This window comes from Lutra lutra, chromosome 1 (assembly GCF_902655055.1).
Source record: "Lutra lutra chromosome 1, mLutLut1.2, whole genome shotgun sequence".
NCBI classification, from domain to species: domain Eukaryota; kingdom Metazoa; phylum Chordata; class Mammalia; order Carnivora; family Mustelidae; genus Lutra; species Lutra lutra.
Window position 1 is genome coordinate 46,792,976 of NC_062278.1, and position 26,110 is coordinate 46,819,085.

The window sequence follows — 26,110 nt, forward strand, 5'->3', positions numbered from 1 at the left end:
AGCCTAAATCAGATGTCCTGTTTCAGATTTCAGCTCTGCCATTTAGCAGTTGAGAAGACCTTGGGCAAATCATCTAACCTTTCTAATCCTTAGTTTTGTTGCCTATAAAAATAAGGATGTGTTTCTACTTCATAGAATTGAGGACACGATGTAGTAATACAGGTTACGTATCTAACTCACGTATGGCACAGGGTAGGTAAGCAGTCAGTAAAGGATAGTTTTGGTTGTTTGTGTCCTACTCCTCCTCCGCCGGTTCCCACAGCACGGTGATGAGCCTGCCTTCCCACCTGATGCAGTTTGACTGACTGTCTCACGGCCTGTTTTTAAGCTGGCTCCTGTATTACCCAGAGGACATTTCTGATAATCAGTGTGTGTTAGAAGAAGGCCTCTATGCTGACCTCACTTCCTGTGGCTGTCCAACATCAAGGGTGAAATCACTCAAGCCTATTGATTATGTAAGTACTTTGCTTGAATGCATAATTACAAGATTTTTTCTTGTCCAGTTTAATTACCATGAATGACGTAGTGACGAAGTGACACATGGGTAAATATAAAAATATGAATAATTTATTCATGGACTGCAAAGTTGGGATTCACTCATGAAATCCAACCAAAATGTAGACTGATTTATATATTTAAGTGAGAATTCAAAACACAGGAACTAGAATAATATGAAAAATAATAGTATTTTGTAAGGCCACTGGGATATTGAATGAGATGACTCTTATAAAATGCCTAGCATGTGGTGAGCACTTATTAAATGTTAGCTATTAATTAGCAGTAAATTTTTGGCCATAATTGTAGCAGTTGCTTGATAACAATAATAACCTGTTCATTTTATTACTCTACTAGATAAGTCACACGATAATTTGCTAGTCAGGTGTACAGTGTTACTTTAAGGCATGGATCTTGATATGGCCACTGGTACTGATTTCAAACCTTCATTTGGGGGAACTAGGGATTTCCTGCCTGGTTTGTGCAGAGTTATCTGTGTCACCTTGGAGACCCACATTTATAGGGTTGATAGTTTCTCCCTTCTATTGTATTTACTCAGAATTTTAAATTGGAGCAAAACAGGATCACTATTTTGCAGCATTAGTTCACACTCCATGTTTATAGGGTCTATGCAGTGGAAGTAATGAGGATCTGGGATTATCAAGATGTCTGATTATGATCATTTCATCAGGGCATTTAGTCAGAGCTGAGGTTTATACAGAGGTGATTTGAAGCCCTGTGTAACGGTAGTAGTGACTGAGACCTTTCAACCAGAGCTGACTCCAGAGGTGATCATCATACTCAGAAACTTTGGTCCCAACATAAGCAGTGTTGTCTTATTTCACAAGACATTCCTCGATAGAGTATTCTTGGTATCAGGCTAAGAATAGTCTTGGTTGAGGAACGAGAATAGAAACAGTCTGTGGTCCTCTCAGTGGCCCTTTAGACACCAACTGGGAAAGACTAAGTGGCTATTGATACTTCCTGTCTGTTGGACAAAAACCAGTGGAGAAAAAAGAATGTGGTCTGGTCAGTCTCTCCCAAGTATTGATAAGGCTGAAAAAGGCATGGAAAGCAGTCCATATTTACTGGGAAAGGAATTTTCTTAGCAATTTTCGTGGTCAAACCAGCAGACAGATACTTACTTGGTATTAACTAAAAGCAAAATAGAGAGCTCTCAATATGTGCAATGCTTGAGAATTCTGTCCTGAGCATTTTTCTCCCTCTCTAAGGGAACAGGGGAAACTGAATTAGTACTCAGAAGGTTATTTGTGGAGCATAAGTTTTAGGTAAAGTGAAGTTAGTTATCTTGAGATTAGTTAACTCAGCTAACATTCCCCACAAAAGAGACTCCTAGGGGTCTCAGTTGTGTGCGTGCTCCAAATTGTGTTGTCTTTCCCTGGAAAATGCGAGACACACTCTACCTATCCTGCTTCTCTGATTCAGTCACCTCTCCCCTGGCCTTTTTCTCCAGATTTGTTAATGCTATAACATAAGCCACAGTCCAGTGGGTTTCTGGATTAATTCTGGGAAATGTTTCTGTCCAGTCGAGTTGCCTTTACATATATACATGAGCCAACCTCATGATTCTGTTAATTATTTACAACTGCAGAATTATGAAGGTGTTGCCTATAGCTGGCATTTCTAGACACACTATGAATTACTGTTGAAAAGTCATAACGGTGTAATATTGAGAAGTTTTAAAGATTCCATCTTCATACAAGATCAGTATGTTTTGCAAATGACTGTTTGCTCCAGGCTGATTTGTTTGCCCAGACTTATGTTAGATTCTAGAGACCCATGGATAATTTGCAGTCATTTTACAGTGACAGGACCTTGGGACCATAGTTGATAGTTCTGCTTCTCACTTACCATGACACTGGGAAAAATCACTTAATTTATTTGTACCTCCATTAACTCATCTGTGAAGAAACTGTTAGGCATTTTCAAACCCTTGTCTGTCTTTAGTTCTGTTGCAAATAAGTATCTGGATATATTTCTAATTGAATATAAAAAACATGGTATCCAGTGTTAGGACTCCTGTGATCTGAGGGAATAACGTAGTATATTAGCTTTCAGTAAGGTTATGCCATAGAACAGTCCCCAAAACAGTTAGTTAGGAGCTGGAGGTGAGTGGGGAGCCCACATAAATGCTTGAGGCATTGGCCTCGTAGTGTGTGGGGTAACCTGCCTTTACTGTGTTTCCATGCGAGTGGCCTTCAACCCACTGCTTCTGTAGTGTCTCCGTGGTAGCCTGGCATGGACATGGCCTCCTTTGAAGTAATAATCCAGTCCTGGCTGCTAGCAGCAGCCAAAGCAAAAGAAACATTGTAACAAGAGGCTGTAGAAAAACTTCAAATGAAATTATAACTGTGATGACATACATAATATTAGAGGTAGAATAAGAATTGGCAAGGCCGCGCAAGGGTGCTGAATCAGGGCCCCAGCTAGAAATAGTAGACGACTGTCAGTCCAGCCCCAGAATGAAAGGAAGCAATGAGTTCATAAAGTGTAGAAGAATTTGGTTACTATTAAATTTTTCAGCTGAATCCATACTGAGTTAATAGTATTAACTCTTTTGTACATTTTAAAAAGGAAGGCTAGCAAAACCCTGCAGAGTAAACCTCACAGTTCCTAGTGAGACAGTTGAAGCATTTCCCTTCAAATTCAGGCAGAAGAACAAGGTCTCTATAATCACCATTTCTATTCAATAGTATTCTGGAGCCACAGCCACTTGAATAAGATTAAAATCAAACCAAACCAAACAAAAACATAAAGAAGAAACAAAATTGTCAAGACTATGTACAGACAAATTCTTAGAGTTAATATGAAGTTTTAGAAAGTTTCTGGATATCAAGAAAATGCCAATTAAACTACCAGGTACTTAAGAATCTAACAAAGTGCTAATAAGTCCTTTATGCAGAAAATTATTTAGAAGACTTTATTGAAGGGTGTAAAAGATGAAGCGATGTAACCTATTATAGATTGAGAAGACTCAATATTGTGAAGTTGTGGTCCTCTCCAAATTAATACACTTTCAGGCAAAATGCTTATAGACTCTTCTGTCTTTCTAGGAGAGTGTCTTTTTAGGGTGGGATGGGAACACATGAGAAACTTATCCTAGATTTGGAGAAGACAGGGATCCAAAATAGCCAAGATAATTCTTAAGAACAACAGGCAAGATCATTTGTCTTCCCAAGTATATATTGCACTTACAACAGTAATAATTAAGATGGTGGGTAGACATGGAAGGAGAGACAATGGAAGAGTGGAAGCGGAGAGCATAGAAACTGACCTTCATGAATAATGGAATTGGAAGCTGACTGAAATAGCATTACAATGAGGATATTATGAGCTATTAAATAAATAGTGTTGGGACAGTTGGCTCTTTACATGGGAAAAAAAAACAACAGAGTTAGAATCTTGGTTTACTCCAAACACAAAAATAAGTTCCACATGGATTATGGCCATCTAAATGTGAAAAACAAGCTTTAAAACGTAGAAGAAAATATGGAAACTCACCTAATGATAATGGAGTACGATGGATTTGGAAAAAAAAATGTGCAGGTCAGTAGAAGAAAGGTAAAAGGCAAGTATATTCATCTCCTATTGCTGCTGTAACCAATTACCAAAAACTTAGTGGCTTACAGCAACAAACTGTCTCACAGTTCTAGAGATCTCAGTGGTCATAGTGTGGTAAAATGAAAATGCTGGTAGGACTGCATTCCTTCCAGAAAATGCTAAGGGGAGTATCTGTTTCCTTCTGAATTTTCCAGCTTCTCAAGGTCCTCAGCATTCCTTGGCTCATGGCCATTATCTGTCTTCAGAGTGTATCACCCCAACTTCTCTCTGTCCTCTGAACCTCCTGCCTTTCTCTTATAAGGACCTTTGTGATTGTATTTTAGGCCTCTTTGGATAATCCAGACTAATATCCCCACCTCAGGATTTTTAATTTTTAATCACATCTGCAAAGTCCCCTTTAATACATCAGGAACATATTTACAGGTTCCAGGGATGAGGATGTGAACATTTGGGGAGTGGACTGGGGGTGGGAGGTGTGGAGGTGGGGGAATATTAATTTTTTAGCCTATCACAGCAAGCCTCAGACTGGGAGAATATATTTGCAGCCCTTATAAAACCTGCAAAGGTTTAGTGTACAGAATATAAAAAGAACTCTTTCAAATCAGTTGAGAAAAAAGGAAAGCCTATTTCAAAACTTGGCAAAAAGGCAGTTCGTAGAAGAGAGGAAAATGGCTAAGGATATGCAAAAAATGTTAAACCTCACTAGTAATCAAGTAAATGAAAAATAAAACAATAACTAGGTAACATTACCTTACTTGAGATATGAACATGTGAATGTCTGACAACACCTGGGTTTGGTGGGGTGGGAAAGAAATGGAATTATTCATGCACAGCTTTTGGAAGGAGGGTTGGTTACATGGAGCAGGGTGTGGAACAAGAATATTTGTTGCAGCACTGATGGATGAAAAGTGAGATCCAGGTATTACTAAAGGGTGTTATTGTAAGATACATTTCAGTGATATTTAAAAACAAAGGATGCATGACCATTAGTGAAGTATAAAAATACGAGCTGGAAGGATTCACATCTTCAGCATAGTGGTTACCTTTACAGAGGAAGAGAGGTTCAAATTTAGCCATACCTGTTATGTTTTATGTATTTATAAAATTCAATACAAATATAAAAAATTTATTATTTTTGGGTGTTGGTTACATGGTCATTTATATATTCTTTTTCAAATGTAGCATAATTTATTTTTAAAGGGAAACCAGTTAGGAAAGGTAGATCTATGATGAAACCGATTTTCTAAGCCAAATGAAAGCAGTTCTCTGAGGAGGATTATAGTTCACTGAAGAGTCTAGTCTAAGAGCCTGATAGACCCATACTTATCAGCTGAGTGGACCTGGGCATGTTTCTGACTACCTACGTCTCAACTTTCTTATCTAATAAAATGTGAGGTTTAAACAAGCTAGTACTTGTGCAGCCTTTAGCTCATGGTAAGCACTCAGTACTAGAACAGCTCACAGACAGTAACTAATATGTGTTATGCAACATCAAGACTACCATGAACTCGTGAGGCTGAAGGGATTTATATGTTTTTGTTTTTAATAGGCCAGATTTAAAAGATTCCAGATTAGAGTTTTACGAGAGCTTTATGAACCTTCTGTTAAATTTATATCATTTCACATAACTTTTTGCCAGCACACTATTTAGTACTGCTCTGGAACAGAGTGGTATTAGAGGTATGCATTATGGTTATTTTTCTTTAATTCACTTAAGTTGTACTTAGTGTTTTAGCCATGGTTCTTTGGCAAAGATTGAGATGAAGCGATGTTGTCAGGCTATACAGATATGGCTGTTTTCAGAGCCTGATGGCTGAATGTTTTGAAGAGTGTACGTTATACTTAGAGTCTAACCAAGTAATATAATCCTGAGGGTACTATCAACACCTTTTCCAGATAAGTGGTGATTTGAAACTCAAAAGAACTATACAGTTGCCAAAGTAAAGATCTGTAGTTTCAAGTAAAAAATTAGATTTATCCAATTATATTAAAAGTATGTAGATGTAAATGTGATCCTTGTAGCAGAGTACTTGTACCAGGATCTCAGAACTTCCAGTTCAGGTAGTTGACACACTTTTCAAGGCACAGAGGGAAGTAAGAATAGGGGACATATGTATTCCCCAGCCAAGCAAGTTGGAGTCAAGTGCTCCAGACAACAGAAGCCTATCAGAAATACTATTCTATGTTATAATCACTGGTTTTAGAATCTGTTAGAGCCATAGTGTAGGAGTGAAGAACATGGCCTCTGAGGTCCTGTTCTCTGGATTCAAATGCCAGCTCTTCCACTGCTCTGTGTCACCTGGGCCTTGACTCTTCATCTGTAAAGTGAGGATAAAAATACCACCCACATCAGTGAGAACTTGTATGGATTAAAAAGTGAACAAATTCACAGTCCCCTAATCTCAGTGTATTTGGGGATTTGGGATTTTTCTCCTTTTAAATAGTGGTATGATTCACACATAGCCTTTAAGGAAATATTCCCAAAGGGTCCCAAAGGGTTTGAAATAGCCCCACATAATTAGACTCATTCCTATTACTATAGCAAATATATTTATAGCTACACATATTGGAGAAATATTATAAGTAGCCTTCCACTTATTCAGGTCAGGTTTTGTTGCCAATTGAATTAGGGGGGAAAAATTGGTTTTAGAGCTTCTTTGGTTTCAGAATTATGGATAAGGGGTTGGCGGATGCCGGAAGCTAAGCAGGGTTGGGCCTGGTTGGTGCTTGGATAGGAGGGGTTATGGGTGGATATTTTTATATATAATGCCTGGCACACAGGAGGGTGCTATGTATCTTAGTTATTACTGGTATTGTCATTTAAAATGTATTTTACTTGATGGGATGATGAGGGATGTGTAGGGTTTTTTTTTTTCTTATTAAAAGTTCTTTTATACAATTTGTTCAAGTATTCCTTTTCTTTCTTAACTATGTCCTCTTTTTAGAAAAGGTGTCTGATCTTTACCTGGCTTAGACTTGACCCAGCAGGAATGTCCTGTTACTGCTGACACCTAAGAAGAGCTTTTGGCCCCAAATGGTGGGCTGTCTTTTAAGTTAACATGGACAGAGGCCAAGACATTTGTAGAGCTCAGATTGTAGTTAAGTTCTGGTGTTTCCTATTGTCATTGCAAAGTTCAGATTATTCTATAGTCTGCAGTTCTGAAGACTATTGATAGTTTATATTCCTACTTTCATGTCTGGAAAATGTATCAGAAACAAATGTGATTTTTAAGATAGGTCTTCAGGGTTCTTTATTTCTGACTGATGACCTGCCAGTCCCCCTCCATCATCCTGTCCACATTAGCACTTACGTTGACCTTCCTAACCTTTACATACATTTTTAAATCAAGGGCATTTATAAATTTAAGTATACTTTATAAATTAAAACCACTTAAATTTAAACAATTTAATCAGAGAAAGATCAAGTTAAATATGTATTAAACCTCTAAAGGGTAGATGACTTTAAGCTTGGAAATAATGGATGTTCTCAGATGAAAAGTTTGATGGTTTGAGCCACATGATGACCCCATTGTTGTTAATGAAGGAGTGAGGTATTTTTACTGATTTCTATAAACTCATAAAAAAATACTGTCTCAGTTATTTTCTATAATTTCTTTCCCAGTCTTCCCATGTCATCATTTAAAAACCTATCCTCTGTGATCCCCAGCATCAACTTTTACATAGTATGCTAAAGATAAATTTATAAACACAGAATTGCTAGATTGTCTTTAAATTGGGGAGTGAATTTGATGCCATTTGAGTGATAATGGCAGTCTTTTAAAAGATGCCTTTATGGGCATTTTGCAAAAGGAAGAAATAAAATATACACAGGTCCTTTTTTTCTCAGAATAACATTAAGCATTTAAATTACATTCTCATAGTAAGCTTTTAGTTTTTTCCCTCTTGAGTTTAAAACAGTTACATTATGTGAGTTTTAAATACAGGCATCTGTCAGTCCACGTTAATACAGGCATCTGTCAGTCCACCACAGTGAACTTTTTACCTGGGAGAATGTTGCTAATGGTTGTGAGCCCTGACCAGGCTCCTTGCCTTTCTGCCCTTCCTTACTAATTAATAACTCAACCAAATGTGTAAAGTGGTAAGCCAAAATGCATGTATTTATTTATCTATCTATCTATTTATCTATCTATCTATCTATCTAATTAGTTAGTAAATTTAAGGGTGAGGATGTTGGGGAAAGTCCAACGATAAAGTCAGGAGCTTATGTGTGAATTTTCGGTTGTCTACCTTCAGTTACCAGTTCTACATTTCTAACCTGCTGTTCTGGACTCCTATAAGGATATTTCCTCTGTAAGCTCTTGGGATGCTTCCAATTTTGATTTTATAGGTAGCAGAGGAGGTGCCGAATCTTGCTTGTGGTCTTTCAGTGACTAGAGGTGAATTTCTATTCCTGACCTAGTTTATGGTGTTTACTGAAGGAAAATCAATGCTTCTGGGCAGCCCATTTATGCCTGCCTTATTGTCTCACTTCACACAGTGACTGGTACATTCTTTTCTAGTATCCTCTAATTCCTAAATCTGTATTGTCCATTACCACAGCAGGAGCCACATGTGGTTAATTAATATTTATATCTGTAATATTTATATTTAATATTTAGTTCAATAAAGTAAACAAATTCAGTCCCGTGGCCACACACACAAGCCACATTTCACATGATCAGTAGCCACATGTGGAAGAGCGCAGATACGCAACCTTTCTCTCACTGCAGATGGTTCCGTCGGACACCACTTCAGACCTTCCCTAGTCAGCAGGGAACCTTCGCCACATAATGTAAAGAGAAAATGACTCACCTATTTAAAAACCTGGACATTTCTTTGGCATTCTTTTTCTATCTTTCCTTGTATTTCATCCTTTCAAAGTGCTCTTTTCCCTCATGGACTGATTCCAGTCAGAGGTTCTGAACTGATGGGAAACAGTGGTCTGGACCACTCACTTCTTCCATAGTACCATCCCTCTTCTCTCGCAGTAGTCAGCCTCTTTCTATCCACCCCCAGGCCCCTGCCCCGTCACCTTCCACTGTGCCTGCAAACATGGGCCTAGGCCACTAGCCCATTTCCCTCCTTCTCTTCACCAAAGATCTCTGAAAAATAACCTGTGCACCCCATCTACGATTCTTACAGCCTAGATTCCACCCTCCTCTCCTCCGTGCCACTCAGAGAATTTTCTTACAGGTTTCCAGCTGCCTCCTGATCGCCAGACTGCAGCAGCCTCGTCACAGCCGCCCTCTTCCTCACTATGGGAGAATTTGACACTGTGGACAACTCTTCCTCATCCCTTTCTCCTTATCTTCTGGAGTGTTTTGTCTTTGGGCTCCCCTCTCCTAGTACACTCCGCCCCCTCACAGGTCTGTCATCCTCCATATCCACCCTTTCCCCCCCCGCCCCGCCCCGCTGGCTTGTGTTTCCCAGCTGTGGGGAGTTGCCATACATACTTACCATGCCTACATTGGATTTGTTTTCCTGACCTCCAGATCAAACAGTCCAGTGTTTGGTGGACACTTCTCTTCAGATTATCCTGTGTCTACCTCAGCATTAAGACATTCAGTCCTAAATAGAAGTTCTTAGCTTCTGGGTGCATTTTACCTCCAGATTTCCTCATATATAATAAATTACACCACCATGTCCCAGCCACATCTTTTCGCATCTTTTTCTGTATTTACTCCTTCCATTTGTTTGCCTTATTCTATCTATTTTATCACTGTGATAGTAATTCTGGGCATCCCTTATTCACCTATCCTAACCTTCCAGCAGCCTCCCCCACCAGAACATACTTGTAAGTCTGACCCTCTTTTTATTTGGACTATAGTATTTTCCCCCACTTATTCCATTCTTTATTCTTCACTCATGTTGTTGTCTGATAGATTTCTTGAAGTCCATTTAAAGAAAAACACAAAAAAACCAAACGTGCAAAATGTACATTAATAATCACCAAATTAAATTTCTGAATGAATATATTTCTATGGTTCAAAAATCAAAAAGTACAAAAGGCATGTAGTCAAAACTTCAGCTCTCACTTGTGTCTTATCTTCTCAGATCCTAGTCTCCTGACGGGTAGTCATGCAGTAGTTTCATGGGGTTTTTTTGTTTGTTTGTTTTAGAAAATTGTTCCTGTATATACATGCGAATTATGTCTGTACATGTGCCTGAGTTTTCCTTTCTTTCCTACAAAGTGGAAGCATAAGAAGTACCTCCTTCCACACTGCTCTTCACTGTGTATTCGCCTCTAAAGAAAACGTTTTGGAGATCTTTCATAAAGATCTCCTTGTTCTTTTTTACAGCCATATCTCTCTCTGAATGGACCATAACTTATCTAGCCAGTCTCCTTTTGATGGACATTTAAGTCATTTCCCATCCTTTGTTATGCCAAACACTTCAGCAAAGAATAAGGCTTTCGTAATTCATTTTGCTCTTAGTTGTTTATTTACAGTTCTTTGAACATCCACAGTCCCTGCCACCAGTGCTCTGCTTCTCATGTACCAGCCCACTCTTAGGTCCCCATCCAAGAGCCTTCAGGGACTCCCCGTTGGCAGTAAATCTGTCTCTGCCTGTCAGTGGCGAGGAGAAGCAGACAATTCAATACCCATAGCAAACAGTGGGGGCACCTGACACACTTTTCTGTCGGACTCGATCTGGCCAAGTGGGTCTATTTGCCTTTCCCTTCACATGTTCCTCTGTGCATTTGTCTCCCTTCCTTTGTATAGAGTGCCTTCTCTCCATTCTCTCTGGGGCTGTCCAAACCCACTGCCTCCTTGAAGACCGAACTCATATACCACAGCATCCACATCCATGGAGCTTCCTCGATTCCTGCTCCCTTCTGCTAAAAAGAATCTAGTCTTCTAGATTCCGAGTACTCTCAGGGCATATCCTTTTCTACCCTGGATTCCATTTCAGTGTCTGTGCAGTTCTCCTAACTTAGTTATTAATGCCCCGAACACAAGGAACAGCACCTTGCTTTGTCCTCTCATACCTGAAAAGCCTTCTAGCGTGGTGTCCTGCATAGACCAATGAATGAGCAAAGTTGATTGTGTTCTTTGACACAAGAGGTTGAGAAATACTAACTTCTAATGTAAAAAGCAGTCCTGTCCCTGGGCATTCTGGCTTTTTTTTTTTCCTGTAAATTAAAAATGCCTTTTTCTTCCTCCTAGGAATGTTTTTAAGAATCTAGAGTCACCAAGTGTTGCATTGTCAGTGACAGCTACTGTGGCCTTCTGGGGAAATCTGGGTGCCATTCCATCCCATGTTTATTCTGTTACCAGCTGCGAGCACTGGCAGGACCACGAGGTCCCTATCACAGCACAACCAGACCTTAATTGGAACCAAGTGTCCATTTTCATTATGAGATTGATTGCTCTTCTAGAACTTTAATTTACTAAAGAAGTGAACAAAAATTATGAATAGGATTTAATCTCACCAGTGTAGTTTGGATTATAACGTCATTAGAGGGTAGACCAGTGGACTGTTTGCATTCAAGGACACTGGGTAGGCTGCCTCGGAGGTCACTGAAATGGGGTCACCATGTACGTTGATGCTCGCACTTTTTTGTGCTCTTAGGTTTTTGAAGAACCCTCCATTAGCCTTTTTGCTCTGGAACATTGTGAGGGAAGAGAGCTGCATCTAGAAGACGCTGTTAACTCTGTTCTGAACAAGGACCTGCACTTCTACACCCAGTCCGTCTGGGTAAAAAGTGGACTGTAAGTATGGGACGGTGCTTGGCCTGGTTCGGTCACTGTCTTAGGACAGAGTTGCACAGTTGCTTTTGATTTCCCCACTGCTGCTGTTACGTGATCTGAAGATACTGCCACTCTTTACTCTCTCACTGTAATAATGGTAGATTCTGTTCCGATGAGACTGTGGACCAGGTTCAGTATGTAGTGGCACGCGGAGGTCTCAGAGAAGGGCCCTTCAGGGGAGAAGGGTGGCCGTGTGCTCGGAGCCTGCTTCTTAGTGTAGGTGGACCAGATGACCTTAACCAGTTGAGCCCACTTCCCTTTCAGGACATATGTAATGAAATCAGTAACTTCTTTGGTTGACACCATTGCCTGCCTAAGACAACTATTTGTAAGACTCTTAGTGTATTGTTGTCTTTTGATTTGGCATCTTGTTTGCTCTAGAACTCTTTGTTCCAGGTACTTATCTTCACACTGAAGATCCTGGTGGACCCGGCCCACCCACCAGTGTTGCTGTTCATATAGATTGTCAGGGTACATCTGGGGTGTGTGGGACCTGAACTTACACAATTTGGGAGACTGCTTTACAAAAAGATATGAACAATTATGGTTACATAAATTAGGTATGAACTTGCATATTTATTTAGAACAAAAATGGTAAAGGCCTGCCAGTGAGAGGCCTTGAGGTGAAGGCTGGAAGGCCTCCTGGGGATCTGCCTCTCAGGGCGTTTCTGGAGTGTGGGCACGGAAGCTGCCCCTCCTCCTCTACTGCTGCTGTTTGTCAGCCCAGAGAAAACACATAGCTCACCAAGATTAATGTAAATTATGATTGTTTTTATTTCTTATGACTTTTAAATTGTGTGATAATCAACTCTGCTCATATAAATATTTGGGGATAACATAGCCAAGAATATAAATTGATTTGAAAAATAAGTCAACTATTATAATAAATGGCTTTTGAATTATTCACATGTATAGCAATTTTTCTTCTTCAAAGCACTTGACATTGGTGTTTCTTAAATGTAAATTGACTCACTGTCTCTAAGCATAATAATCCCCGTACCATATGCCAGTACATTATTTACCACTGAACTAAGTCTGTTGGAATTGAAAGCTACATCCCTGTGATACAGGACTTGCACAGCATTTTTATACTTTTCTTCATGCTCCTACGTGGAACTGATAATTACTGACTCACTTGTTGTAATTTCTTACCAACTTATTTCAGTCTTTTGTAGAAAACTGGCACTTTTTAACCTTGACTTTATTTCTTCTCCTTAGCTTATTATCCACCTACTCTCCCTGTTCTGGATTCTCGGTAAGAGAATGGGAACACAGAGTAAGGAATAGGGAAGGCTGTCGAAAGATTTTCTTAAGCTACAGATGGCTTAGAATATGACAGTGCACAGCCAGCTACCCTCAGTGGCAAGTTTTGTTTAATCCCCATATTATCGCATATCTCTGATTTGTGGTTATAATAACAGTCAAGCTTTAATGCCTTTTGGTTGTGGAATTCACTGAAATTAATATATAGAGAGGTGCAATTTATAAAGTCTTGCCTAGGTTTTATAACTGAAATTTCCCTGCCTATTTAAAAAGTCTACACAGCTGGGGAGATAGATAAACATTTCTATGGTCACGCTGTCCTGACTCTGCACCAGTCTGATGGCTTAGATTTGTGTAGGCGAGAAGGGATAGAGGGAAGGTCATCTGTCCTATCATCCATCCGTGAAAAACCAGGGCAAGCCTGGTCTTGACTGTGGGGGCAGGGTGCTCTGTCTGAACCAAGCAAGGTAGCCACCCTGTCTTCCACACATAAGTTCCGAAGCCACTGTTTGTGATGACCTGGAGTCTGAGAATTAGATCTTCTTGGTAGTCCCAGCTTACTCCCCTTCACTATTCAGCTTGATAATCACCTCCATCAGGGCTCAGCAAACTTTCTCTGGAAGGGACGAGATGGCATTTTCGGTCTGTTGGCCCTCCCATCTCCCTCACGACTATTCGGGGCACTGCTGTGGGGCGAATGCAGCTGGTGTCAGTCAGTAAAGGAACGGGCACGGCTGCATGCCCCAGAGGTCTCAAGACTCGTCTCAGGGCCATGCAGGCTTCTGTGTGCTCTCACTTGGCCCAAGTGGAAGGCCCCAGGGGTATTGAGGATTTGCAAAAGCTCTTGGGCCTTGAAGCAAGACAGGGGATTTCTGTGGATCATATGAAGCTGTCCCTGGTGGCCTTGGGGAAATTATAGGAGGAGGTGTGTCTGAGTGGGCTCTGAAGCCCCCAGGAGGGGCCCTGGAGTGCAGGGGAGGACTCAGCTAGGCGTGGGAGCAGGAACTAGTGCTGTGTAACTGGAAACAGTGAGAGGCTATGGTCTGTCTTTGAAGGTTGAACAGTTATGAAAAAAGACAATATTATCAAAGAAACACAGAATTTTAGACCTGGTGGGAAGGAACCTTGTTTTAGCAGGTTAGAAACCAGAATCCTAGTTGGAATGCAGATCTTTTGCGCCCCCAGTGCAATGGGCTTTCACCTAGTCCTTCCTGCTTTTCCATTATACTTTTTTTCCCTTAAAAATCTATAAGCCTTGGGCGCCTGGGTGGCTAAGTGGGTTAAGCCGCTGCCTTCGGCTCAGGTCATGATCTCAGGGTCCTGGGATCGAGTCCTGCATCGGGCTCTCTGCTCAGCAGGGAGCCTGCTTCCCCCCTCCCCCTCTCTCTCTGCCTGCCTCTCCGTCTACTTGTGATCTCTCTCTGTCAAAAAAAAAAAAAAAAAATCTATAAGCCTAGAAGTTTTAAAGAATGAACATTGTATAAAAGAAGGTATTTTTGACAAGGTTTTGTGTTTTATTTTTAAGTACCCTAATTTTTTTCCTGCTCTCATATAGGTGGATAGCTTATGAAGGATCCAATTTCTTAGGAAGACAAATCTTACTTGAGCCTAATGAGATCCCCAACTGGACAGCATTTAGCGGATGGAAAACAATTGGTTCCCTCCGTCCTATGAAGCAGGTAAGGAGAAAAAAAAAAAAAAAATCCCGTAAGACCCAAAATAGCTTGATTTTTTTAGTAGAAATGTCACGAACCATAGCAACTGAAGTATTGCTCATTTAGTTTGACGTTTATGTTACAGGGGCTCCAATTAGGATGAGGAATCTTAGAGACATTAACCAGTTTGTTAAGTTGTATCTAAGGTCAGTGTTGGATTTTAGCTTTCAGTCCAAAGTCTTATTGACCCTACTGACTTTTCATGGAAAAATGAGCAGCATAAGCTCTGTGGGAAGCAAAGAAAACAATGAACTCTGAGTCTGCCCTAGTTCTACTTTCTAAGTATTAGGACTTTTTTCCTCTATTTACGTAAAACTCGGGATAAATCTTGGTATTTATGACACACCTACTGCTTGTTGGTCTTCTGTTCAAAATCTTCCTATATCCTTTGGGATATGAGCTGATCTCAATGTGCCTGTGTGCTATGGCCCCCTTGCTTCTCCAGCCTGTTCCCTCACTGGTCTCCTTCTCACTCAGATGGGGCCGTGACACAGCCACCAATGTGCAAATTGCTTTCCTGCTCAGGTTCTTAACACAGGGTGTGCCCTCTGTCTAGAAGTTTCTTCCCTCCTTCTTTGCCTGGCTAATTCTACTCATCTCTGTGTCCCATCTTCCAGGATGCCTCTTTCACCCTCTCCTAGTCTGAATTAGATCCTAAAAGACCTGTTTCTTTCTTTTCCTACAAAGATGAGGCATGAAGTCTGTAACCACACAGTTGTGGTTGGACAGGGCATGTTCTTACTCTACCACATGCCCGGGAAGGCAGGGGCTGTGCATATTTTGCTTGTAGTTCTACTCCTAGTATCTAGCACAGTGTCTGGCACATTGTAAGAGTTCAGGGGCTGTTTAATGAAGGAATAAAGGTATAAATGGATGTTTGACATGAGGCTAAGAATTGTGGAAGATTTAAGGAATAGACATGATCTCTGCTTTACTGGAACTTTTACGTGTTTGTTGGGTAAAACAAGTCCAACTCAAAATGGTACCATAAAATGCAAAACAGTGTATAACCATCAAAAAGCTACAGGCAATGCCTGGTTTACAGAAAGGGAGTATGAGCATGTATGGAGTGGTGGAAGGTTTCACAGAAGGTGAGAAACCCAAGCCTGGCTGTTGGGTGGAGTGGTCTGTGGATACGCCATTTGAAGCCCAATTAGAAACATTTCTCACTTGATGTCAACAGCCCTTTAAGGTGGGAGTTGTTATTCCCATTTTCCAGATGGGAAAATCAGGGTCAGAGAGGTAAAAGCAAATAGGCAAAAGACATCCAAGTGTCAGAACGAGGATTTGAACCCAGATTTATCTTCTAAACTTTGTGTTGAGCAACCACACCCTACTTTCCTCCAAAACAAGATCAGTATTTGCAGAGTGGCACCATATATTGCAGACCCCAAGCTGAGGGTAGCAGAGTGGATATAAGTGCTGAGGCTCTGACGTGCACATTGGACATATTAAGTATTAAATAAATAGTAGCCAATAAAAAATTAACCTAATTGGTCTTGCTGCCCTCCTCACTCTCTCACATGCACACACACATGCACCGTGCTCATTCCCACCCCTTTCTGGTTCTGTTGGTTCAAATTCTAGCTCTGCCACTTGTAAGCAGTGTGAGTCTGTGTGAGGAATCCAATTCCTCTAGTGGAACAGTGATCACACTGCTTACCTTTCAGTATTGCTTTGAACATTGAATAAGAAAAATGTGTACAAGTAGTCTGACACAACATCTGGCTTATATTATTACTGTGGTAACACTTATTTTGAAAGTTCATTATTCATAGTGTCCCTTGAGAGAATCAGAGATGCTCTTCTGAGAGTGCTAAGGTTTAGCAGGCTTTTCTGGCAGAGGCTACGGTGTGGGATTTCCTGACCCTCACGTATTGCTTATTCCTCACTCATTGCTTATTCCTCACTCCTGTCACATGGGATGAGGGGTAATCACACTGAAAAGCCCTGGGGAAAAGCAAGGCAGAAGTGGGAATTCAGTTTAGCTTTTATCAGCTATATAATAATGCCTAATCCTATGTTGCTAGGAACTCTACAAGCCAAGCTGGATGCTGAGATGATTTTCCTCACTTCTGAAAGGTGGTTCCTTTTTTTTTTTTTTTTAATTTCTTTTCAGTGTTCCAGAATTCATTGTTTATGCACCACACCCAGTGCTCCATGCAATGTGTGCCCTCCACAATATCCACCACCAGGGTCACCCAACCTCCCTCTCCCTCCCCTCCAAAACCTTCAGTTAGTTCCTCAGAGTCCACAGTCTCTCACGGTTTGTCTCCCCCTCCAATTTTCCCAACTCCCTTCTCCTCTCCATCTTCCCATGTCCTCCGTGATATTCCTTATGCTCCACAAATAAGTGTAACCATATGATAATTGACTCTCTCTACTTGACTTACTTCATTCATCATAATCTCTTCCAGTCCCATCCATGTTGATACAAAAGTTGGGTATTCATCCTTTCTGATGGAGGCATAATACTCCATAGTGTATATGGACAGTATCTTCTTTATTCATTTGTCTGTTTATTCATTTGTCATTTGGTTCTTTCCACAGTTTGGCGACTGTGGCCACTGCTGCTATGAACACTGGGGTACAGATGGCCCTTCTTTTCACCACATCTGTATCTTTGGGGTAAATACCCAGTAGTGCAATTGCAGGATCATAGGGAAGCTCCGTTTTTAATTTCTTAAGGAATCTCCATACTGTTTTCCAAAGTGGCTGCACCAACTTGCATTCCCACCAACAGTGTAAGAGAGTTCCCCTTTCTCCACATCCTCTCCAACACATGTTGTTTACTGTCTTGTTGATTTTGGCCATTCTAAGTGGTATAAGGTGGTATCTCAATGTGGCTTTGATTTGAATCTCCCTGATGGCTAGTGATGATAAACATTTTTTCGTGTGCCTGTTAGCCATTTGTATATCTTCATTGGAGAAGTGTCTGTTCATGTCTTCTGCCCATTTTTTTGACATGATTATCTGTTTTGTGCTTCCTTGCTGGGGAAGGATGTCTCTGAGATTGTTCAGGGTCCTGAGATAAAGGAGAGCTAGACAAATAGCTTCTAAGTTTATGTAAAAGTTTTTTGGGCCATTAACATTGTGCTGTTCTTCATTATGCTTTAGAAACCATCTGATTCATATTCTGGTTTAACATTTTATTTTAAAATAATATTTTTATAGGTTATTTTGCCTTTGCTTATTTAGGCCACAGCTTTAAGACCCAGCAAAGGAATTCTGGGCTTCTAAAAGGGTACTATGGATCATTTTCTTTTTGGTAAGGCTGCTGGTACTGCTGTAGTTCATATTCTTGTTTGGAAATCAGTAATAATTAAAATGCGATCCTCTTTGAGTTTGGGAATTAGGGAGTCACTAAGGCACTTACAATGCAAACCAGTATTTTACAGTATAATTACAGAAGAGTCAGACTACAAGTGTGTAATAAGGGTAATTAGTACTTTACTTGAGTTAATTGATTAAAACTGTGATGTTTGGTCCTAACATAATTGGAACTCTGTCCTCTGTGAAGGTCACACCTGTTTTCTTCTACATACAAGGTAAGGAAACTAATAAAGATGTACCGAAGCCTCAAGAAATTAATAACTGCAGTGGGAGACTTACTGAATTATATAGACGTACTATCAGTCACAGATATTTAAGTACATTACTGTTGCATTATGAATGTGGAAGTAGTGCTTTGAAAACATTTAAAACATTTTGCCTAGTAGAGGTCTTTTTTTACCTGCTTTAAATTACCAGATAAAAATTTGTCCCAGAGTGTCTATTTCCATAGAAATAAGGAAAAAATTCACATAGCAGCAGCGCACCAAAATTCAACTGGCTTCTTATTGATCTAAGGTTTAGAGTGTAGAATATGGTGGGCTTACCATGTTACATTGTTGCATTTCCCTAACAATTTCTCAGAGTGAAAGTGCTTCCTTAGCAAATAGTTTGTTATTTAGCAAAGTTCCCCCTAGGATGCCAACATATGACCCAAGGTGGGGATGTTGAATATCCCGTCTTTTAATTCATCAAGACTGGAAGCTTAAGGCCAAAAGAATGGTTTCTTGGGAGTTTCCAACCTGTGTGATGTCCTTTCATTATCTGACTTAATTCACACTGCCACCTTTGGACTTGGTCTCTTATTCCCTGTGTCTGAGGGTAACTAGTATATTTCAGCAAACTTTATTTAGAGCATCCTGCTTAAGAGGGATGGTTTTGGTGCAGGCTGACCCAGCTTCTCCACATCTGTGGTAACTTTGTAAAATTCGGATCGTAATTGGAGTGTGTGTGTGTGTGTGTGTGTGTGTGTGTTGGGGTGCTGAAACCCGGGAATGATAATTGGAATTCTTAAAGGGATCTTCTGGTTATTAACTTAGATAATACAATGGCCCAGAAAGCATTTAGCACACTGCTTGACATACACTAAGCTCTCAATAAATATTAACTATTATCCTTAGAGGCAAGTCCTAGATTTAATATTTTATTGGAAAACTTTGGGTATATATTCCAGGCCCAGGGGATAAAGTTCTTTGTTACCCAACTTTTGAATACCTACATAGTGATTAAACATGCATGGGCTCTTCCCTTGAATTAGTGTAAAGGTCCACAAAGTATAAAGGCAAAGAGACATTACCACAGCTTCTCAGGCCCTCAGCTTCACCTGGGTTTTTCAAGACCTCCCAGAGCAGGCATTTGGCACTTAACCATAGCTCAAATGGTATGTGTGATTACTGCAGCATTGGCTAGGCTGTTGTGAGAGCCTTGAAGGTGGGCTGTACCTTGCCTTCCTGCTCGGGGTCCTCTCCCTCCCCCAGCACAGCTAGGACACAGTGGTTCCTGAATGAAACTCAGCAAGTCCGAAATGCTGCACCACCCCTTGCCATGTGGCATTCAGTAGATGAAACTATTACCTTTTCCTCTTCCAGAAGGGCATTTTTCAGAAAAGTAGAATAGAGATTATTGTACAACTTAACCTACGTGTTCAGTGGTCTAAGGCCTATCAATAGAAAAACAACAGTTCACACATACTGGCTAAAGGGAGGAGTGAAAGTGTGTAAGCTAGATCCCCTTACTCCTTGCCTCTAAGCTTGCCTTCTATGAAACCTGATTTCCAGGTTCACAAGTCCTTCTAAAAGGCTGTTTCTCCCCTGTCCTAGCCTGCAGTGTACATCAGGATAAAGAACCGGGCCCAGGATGAGTATCTGACAGTCACTGGCAATGTTGCTGACACAAGGGCCACCTCCGTGTGCGTTTCTCCCTACAGCGGGAAGACAACTCAGATCTGGCACTACTGCCGAGGACTCTTTAAATCCAAGGTAAGCAGGCACCCCGCGGACTCTGCATCCCACCTTTTGGCTTTCAATTTTTTTTTTTTTTTGAAGCCAGAATCTTGCCTAATCAAATGGCATTATAAAATAATGCAACTTCCTAGAAACATTCTGTTGCATGATTATATCAATACTGCCATGTAAGGGTACCTGGGTGGCTCAGTCTTTAAGCGTCTGCCTTCAGCTCAGTTCATGATTCCAGGGTCCTGAGATCAAGGCTCACATCAGGCTCCCTGCTCTGGCAGGAAGCCTGCCTCTCCCTCTCCCACTCCCCCTGCTTGTGTTCCCTCTCTGGCTGCATCTCTCTCTGTCAAATAAATAAATAAAATTAAAAAAAAAAAAAACCTGCCATATTACTAAAGCTTTTAACTGAGAATGTTAGAAAATTCATCTAGAAAATTCAATTTCTGTTTCAAAGTAAAAACTAAGGTTATCACATACTATGGCTCTGCCTAAATGACGCTTTAAAACCAGTGACAACTAACTGGATCCAAATGGCCACTGTGCTCTTTCTTGTGACACATTCCTTTCTCTGTGGTCCAGATAAAGTCAGCTGTTTGTGATTCTAAACATCTTGAAACTTTGTTTCACACTACCTAGTGAAGTAGTAGTATAGAAGTTACTAAAAAGCTTAGAAAATAAAGTTTACATGACACCTCCATTACATCTGATGTTCTGGGGAAGAGAACACCAGTTTTATTATGTCACCAATGGACTTTCTCCTTTTGTCTCATCAACACAAATGAAAAGCACTTCAAAGTATTATATGGCTATCTGGCACATCATCCAATGCTTTTATAAGAAAACCACACTCAGGGATGCCTGCGTGGCTCAGTCAGTTAAGCATCTGATTCTTGATTTCAGCTCAGGTCTTGAACTCAGGGTTGTGAGTTCAAGTCCCATTGGGTGTGGAGCCTGCTTAAAAAAAAAAAAAAAAAAAAGACACCAAGGTCCACCTGATACATTTATGCTAACAGAGACTTAATATTTAATTGTAATTCAGCAAACCTTCATTTACCATCTGTTGCCAGATGCACCTCTACTTCCGTGGGTCTATGTCTGTACCATCTCCTTCCTGTAGTCCTAAAGACAACTTAAGCAGTTGGTGAAATTCTAATTATGCTGGATAGTCTTCTCTTTTAGATCAGAGCGTGTAAAGGGACCCATTGTTGGGCACACTTGACTGGAGCTAAAACAGTATCACCAATCTGCTTCCTAACCTTTAGGCCAGTGACACATGCCTCGATGTGATTGGAGGCCGGGACACCCCTGGGGCTAAAGTGGCTCTGTGGACCGAACACGGACAGTTCCGGCAAAAGTGGAGGCTGAACAGAAACGGCACCATCAGCTCCTATCTCAGCGATCAACTTGTCCTGGATGTTAAAGGTGGGCCTTTGAAGAAACCCAAAATTTTGTGCCCCTGGGTAGAATTTTAAATTCCAAAACTCCTCCTCCTGGGTAAAAGAAATCCTGATGCACAAAAGAAATACTAATTCATTTCTACTTACTCTTGAAAAAAGATACCCTATTTTAACAAACAAAACAATCAGTGACTTGGATCAAGCAGGAAAAGCCTAAGGACAAAATCTGAGGTTTTGTTCATTAGGACATTAGGACAGTTGTAAAATTCTCATTTGGTACATGATCTTTGAGAACAATTCTAAAATTAAAGCTTCATCAGCCATAAAATGTCTCATTTCTTAGAAATCTCTTTTTGCCATGAATTGCTGTAGTCCTTAAAAGCCCTCACTTAAAATTGATGGTAGGTATCATTTAAACTTGGTTTGGAATTGAGCAAGGTCTGGGCTGTTGCTTTAATTGGCTTAGTCACAGCCACTGTCTTTGTGGAAACAGAAACAGTGCCTGACATTCAGGCCGAGCTCTGCTCTCTCCACGCACTTTGCTCTCTAGCATTGCATTGTTGGGCACACGGCTTTTGCAGTTAATTGTTTTACCTCTTAGTTTTTCAATTTGAATCATACTATGGTCTGATTTGAGGTTAATCATAGCTAAGCTTATTTAAACTCAGCTTCCCACTTCAGGCTGCTTTGGAAATGAAGTCTTAATCTACCACACAGTGGGCTGAATACTGTTGAGCATCTGTGTGATCAAATAATCTTTTCTTTTGGAATTCCCATTTTAGGAGGAAATTATTATGACAAGACTCATGTAATTGTAAATCAACCCCTGGAGGGAGAAGAAACACAGAAATGGGACATTGAAATATTATGAGAGAATCTGTACCATCTCTAGAAAGAGCAAAGAAGGAACCTCACATCCCTCAGAAAGGAAGTTACTTATCCTCACGGTCCTACATTACTAAGCAGAATGATGTTTTCTTCCAGCTTCTAAGACCATTGCTCTTAACCATGGAAACACTCAAGTATTCTTACCAGTTGTGTAGTGTCCTGTGAAAAGCATGTTCTGATTTCTGCGAAAGGTTCTAGTCCTGCTTGGTCTCCAGTGTGTGGTGAGCATGTTCCCTCAAGTGTGTGTTTTCTCACCTATCCACCAGACACAAGTCCTATTCCTGACTGTCATTGTAGGACACTGGTGACTGTCAGCCTGTATTAGCTATTAATATCCTAGGAGACGGTATGTGAGTGCTAATAAGCACAGGGAAACAGATTCCTTTAGGTCAAGTCATCCTTTTGCAAGAAGATGAATTTTTTTTTTAGCAATGCCTAAAAACATATTTATTAATAAAGCTTCCTATTAAGCTGCTGTATTAGATAAGCCTTAAAGGTTCTTCTCTCCTGAGGCTTTTATAACTGAAGCACCGTTAAGTATTCGTACTTGTAACTGACCCCAGGGAAGGACCTCAGCTTTGTTCAGGAAAAAGGTTCGAATACTGGTATATTTTCTATGGCCAAACTAAAAAAGCACAAATAACTTGTGACCATCCTTGCTCTCTTTAGTAATAGACACCCTTCGGGTGACAAGACTAACCAGTGGTCACCTGTCCTGGTGCTGGGACCTCACCCTACATTTTGCCTCATCCTGCCCTCAAGGAGTTGTTTAGTCACATTATTCTTTGTCTGCCTGAAGTAGTAAAGGGAAATTCCAAAATGTTTAAATTAAAACCAAGCAGTATTTGAGCCTTGACTATACCATTTTACTTAATGGCTGAAAATTCGGTTTTTCATTTCCATTTTTAAGCAAAATCAGGTAAGATATCAAGTAATCATTACCACCTTTAAAAATTATACAGTTCTTACGTTTAAAACCAACTCAGGAGGGAAAAAATACTTAAGTTGAGACAACTGTTCCCTTTGTCCCAAACTTTTACCAAAAAGCAGAAAACTGCTCTATTTTTATATAGAAAGATTAAATACTCCAGTGATATTTTTAAATATCAGCCTATGAGCACTTTAGAATGTAAAATAACAGTGAATTGTTTAAATGCAAAGACCCACTATTTTGAGCATTTTTTATAGAGACTTGGTCTTTCCATGTAAATACTGAATGTTTTTCCTTCAATCTCAGGCTCTTTGTCATCTCTGAAGCAGCATCTATAAAATTCACATATGCCCATAGATGTGAGTCCTTTCATTAGTGTGACAGTATTTAATGAAACTTATGTTATCAGGGTAACTTTATTTTAATGGGGGGGGAGGGGGTTGTGTATACACAAAGGTATGTATATTTTCATTGTAAAAAAAACAATTTAAAATTTTTCTTTGTGTTAATTGTTTAAAAGATTTTTATAGGGCCAATGAGGCTCTTTAAAGAAGTTGTTTCTTCCAAAGAACAACGACAAAGCCAGGTAACGACCTTTAACTTTCAATGATACATTTATTGGAGTTGTGCCTTTTCTACCACACTGGAATAAATGAGTTTGCCAAAAGTACGGTTTTGTTACTGAGACACCTTTCTTCTGTGTGCCTAACTCCCTGAAACAGGTACGGCTCATGATATTAGTAACACAGGTGAGGAAAATTGTTGTAAGACCAGGTCAGTCCCAGTCGACTGACTCAAAGCACCACATCAATCATTGCTCTTCTTTGCACATGTGTGTATCTGTGAGACGGTACACCCTGGATTCTGGGAAGGCACTAGACTACCTGGATTAAGCATTCTGTCCAGAGGGATAACACCAGGTTTTCCTTTTCCTCATCGGTGGTAAGTTTCAGGTCCTTGACAGAAATAGCTGAGTGGTCCCAAATTTGCTTCAGTGCATCCATATGTGATAAAGGGAAGCGAAGTCCATGGGACTGAAAAACGATAAACTAGTCAGATGAAAAATATTAAAGTGGTATTTTCATAAAAACTTGTACAGTTCTCAGTATTTTTGGTACCCTTACAACTAGATAATGTATAGAATTTGCCAATTCCCACATAAAAACTTAGATTTCACAAAAGGTCTCTGAGTTTATATCCTAAGAAATTAGTCATTTGAAGTGCTTCATATTTATATTACACATTTCCTACCAGGCTACCGGGTCCCAGCTCGTATCTTTTAAAGCTGGTATATGTGTATGTATATCACAGAACTGTCTGACTTAATCATCCCTGTGCAAGGGCTCTGTTAATTGTGTGAAACATTAAGCCCACGCTGCAGTCACAAGAAAGCACATCCCCCATAAATTAAAGGTAACACATTCTTCCCAGCCATCACCAAATCACAGGAAAGACATTTTAGGTTGGAACAGACCTCTGTTTCCTCATTTCCCATCATGTGTGTTTCTCTCCTATTCTTCAAGGAATGATAGATGTAAACCATCTTTTTCTGAGTTTCATCCTTAAATAAAAGGTAAGAGTTATCAACAACACAGTATTGAGGAGGTCAAACCAAGGAGGGTTCTCCAAAACAAAATTCAACACCAAGAATCTTTTTGGCACAAAGTTAGAATATATATATACACAAACTATATCCCTCAGATTTCTATTTGTGTATAGCAAATAGGCACTCGTCTTTTTTTAAGATGAAACAGTGTAGCTCATAGAGCATCATCAGAAATGTGGCTTAATGAAAAAGCAACTACTTACATATCAGCTTATCAATGAAACATTCAAGTTTCATTTAATCCAGCCAGCACTTTTTTTATATCCATATATGATATTCCTAGTTATAAGCTGGCGATTTATGAACACCACAGAGTGAATGCTACCTCTTGAGAAATACCGGCTGTGGGATCTATAAAAACTTCCAATTACTGTAGACTCCTGTCCATCCATCTTACACAGTGACCAGAACCTCAGTCCTTGTCACCTCAGATAAGGGTTACTAGGACTTTTTTCTTTTTTTTTTAAGAATACAAGAGAGTTTTGAGGTTTTCTATATATACTATAAACCAGTCCTGTCCAGGTGTGACCCTGATGGCTGTGACAGTTTGGTTATGCACACATCTAGCTCCCCTCTCAGCCCCTCCAGTCACTCATGGAGTACCTCCCAAGATGGCTGGCCAAGAAGAAAAAGGTGAAGCCATAGCTTGAGGTCCTTAGGATTGTGCAGGGAGCTTTAGTAATAAATACAGAAGCTGTAACCCAGATCAAGTGAAGCCCAGGAATTTATCATTTTTAAAAGTTTTCCAGTTGAGTCTAGGATCAGTATGCCAGTTTTAGGAACCATGGGGCTAGGTGGCAAGGTTATGGATATAAATTTTCTTCTCCATGTCTAGAAGATAGAACATCAACAAAATCGTACATAATGACAGACTGGGCAAGGTACAGGATGGGAGAGTGCGTGAGGGAGGTGTGTGAACAAGGAAGGGTCTGCAGTTGTCTGAGCAAGTGCAGTATGGCCTGAACCAGAAGGCAGAGACCAGGCATCCATCACTGCATGAGGGAAATGAAGGAGGGATCTGTGGGCATGCGGGCCCACCACCAATGCCCAATAGGCAGGCATCCTTGGCATAGTGAGATCTGGGTACCCTGTGATGTAAAGTCAGGGCACTACGTTAGGAGGACAGACAGCTGCCCAGCGGGTCTGAAAAGGTAGGGGCTGTCTGTCAGTTTGATAACCTGAGGTCTGTGATGGAAA

The 26,110-nt window shown here is 40.3% G+C and overlaps 2 protein-coding genes across 4 annotated transcripts in view; one reads left to right on the forward strand and one right to left on the reverse strand.

Annotated features, from left to right (window-relative positions):
* CRYBG3 (crystallin beta-gamma domain containing 3) overlaps positions 1 to 23,977 on the forward strand; it is a 111,180-nt gene extending 87,203 nt beyond the window's left edge. The window contains exons 17-22 of one of the 2 annotated variants that reach the window (XM_047722566.1): positions 329 to 455; positions 11,650 to 11,789; positions 14,647 to 14,770; positions 19,957 to 20,115; positions 21,354 to 21,513; positions 22,271 to 23,977. In XM_047722566.1, coding sequence (XP_047578522.1) covers positions 329 to 455; positions 11,650 to 11,789; positions 14,647 to 14,770; positions 19,957 to 20,115; positions 21,354 to 21,513; positions 22,271 to 22,359 — 799 coding nt within the window. In that variant the 3' untranslated portion in view covers positions 22,360 to 23,977. Of the gene's footprint in view, positions 1 to 328; positions 526 to 3,752; positions 3,764 to 11,649; positions 11,790 to 14,646; positions 14,771 to 19,956; positions 20,116 to 21,353; positions 21,514 to 22,270 lie in introns of those variants that run through there. The other variant, XM_047722575.1, reaches the window with a different exon arrangement.
* Positions 23,363 to 26,110, reverse strand: part of RIOX2 (ribosomal oxygenase 2) — a 28,777-nt gene continuing 26,029 nt past the window's right edge. The window contains exons 8-9 of one of the 2 annotated variants that reach the window (XM_047722595.1): positions 24,782 to 24,868; positions 23,363 to 24,341 (exon numbers count right to left, since the gene is read on the reverse strand). In XM_047722595.1, the coding sequence (XP_047578551.1) occupies positions 24,183 to 24,341; positions 24,782 to 24,868 (246 nt within the window). In that variant the 3' untranslated portion in view covers positions 23,363 to 24,182. The remainder of the gene's footprint in view (positions 24,342 to 24,781; positions 24,869 to 26,110) is intronic. The other variant, XM_047722587.1, reaches the window with a different exon arrangement.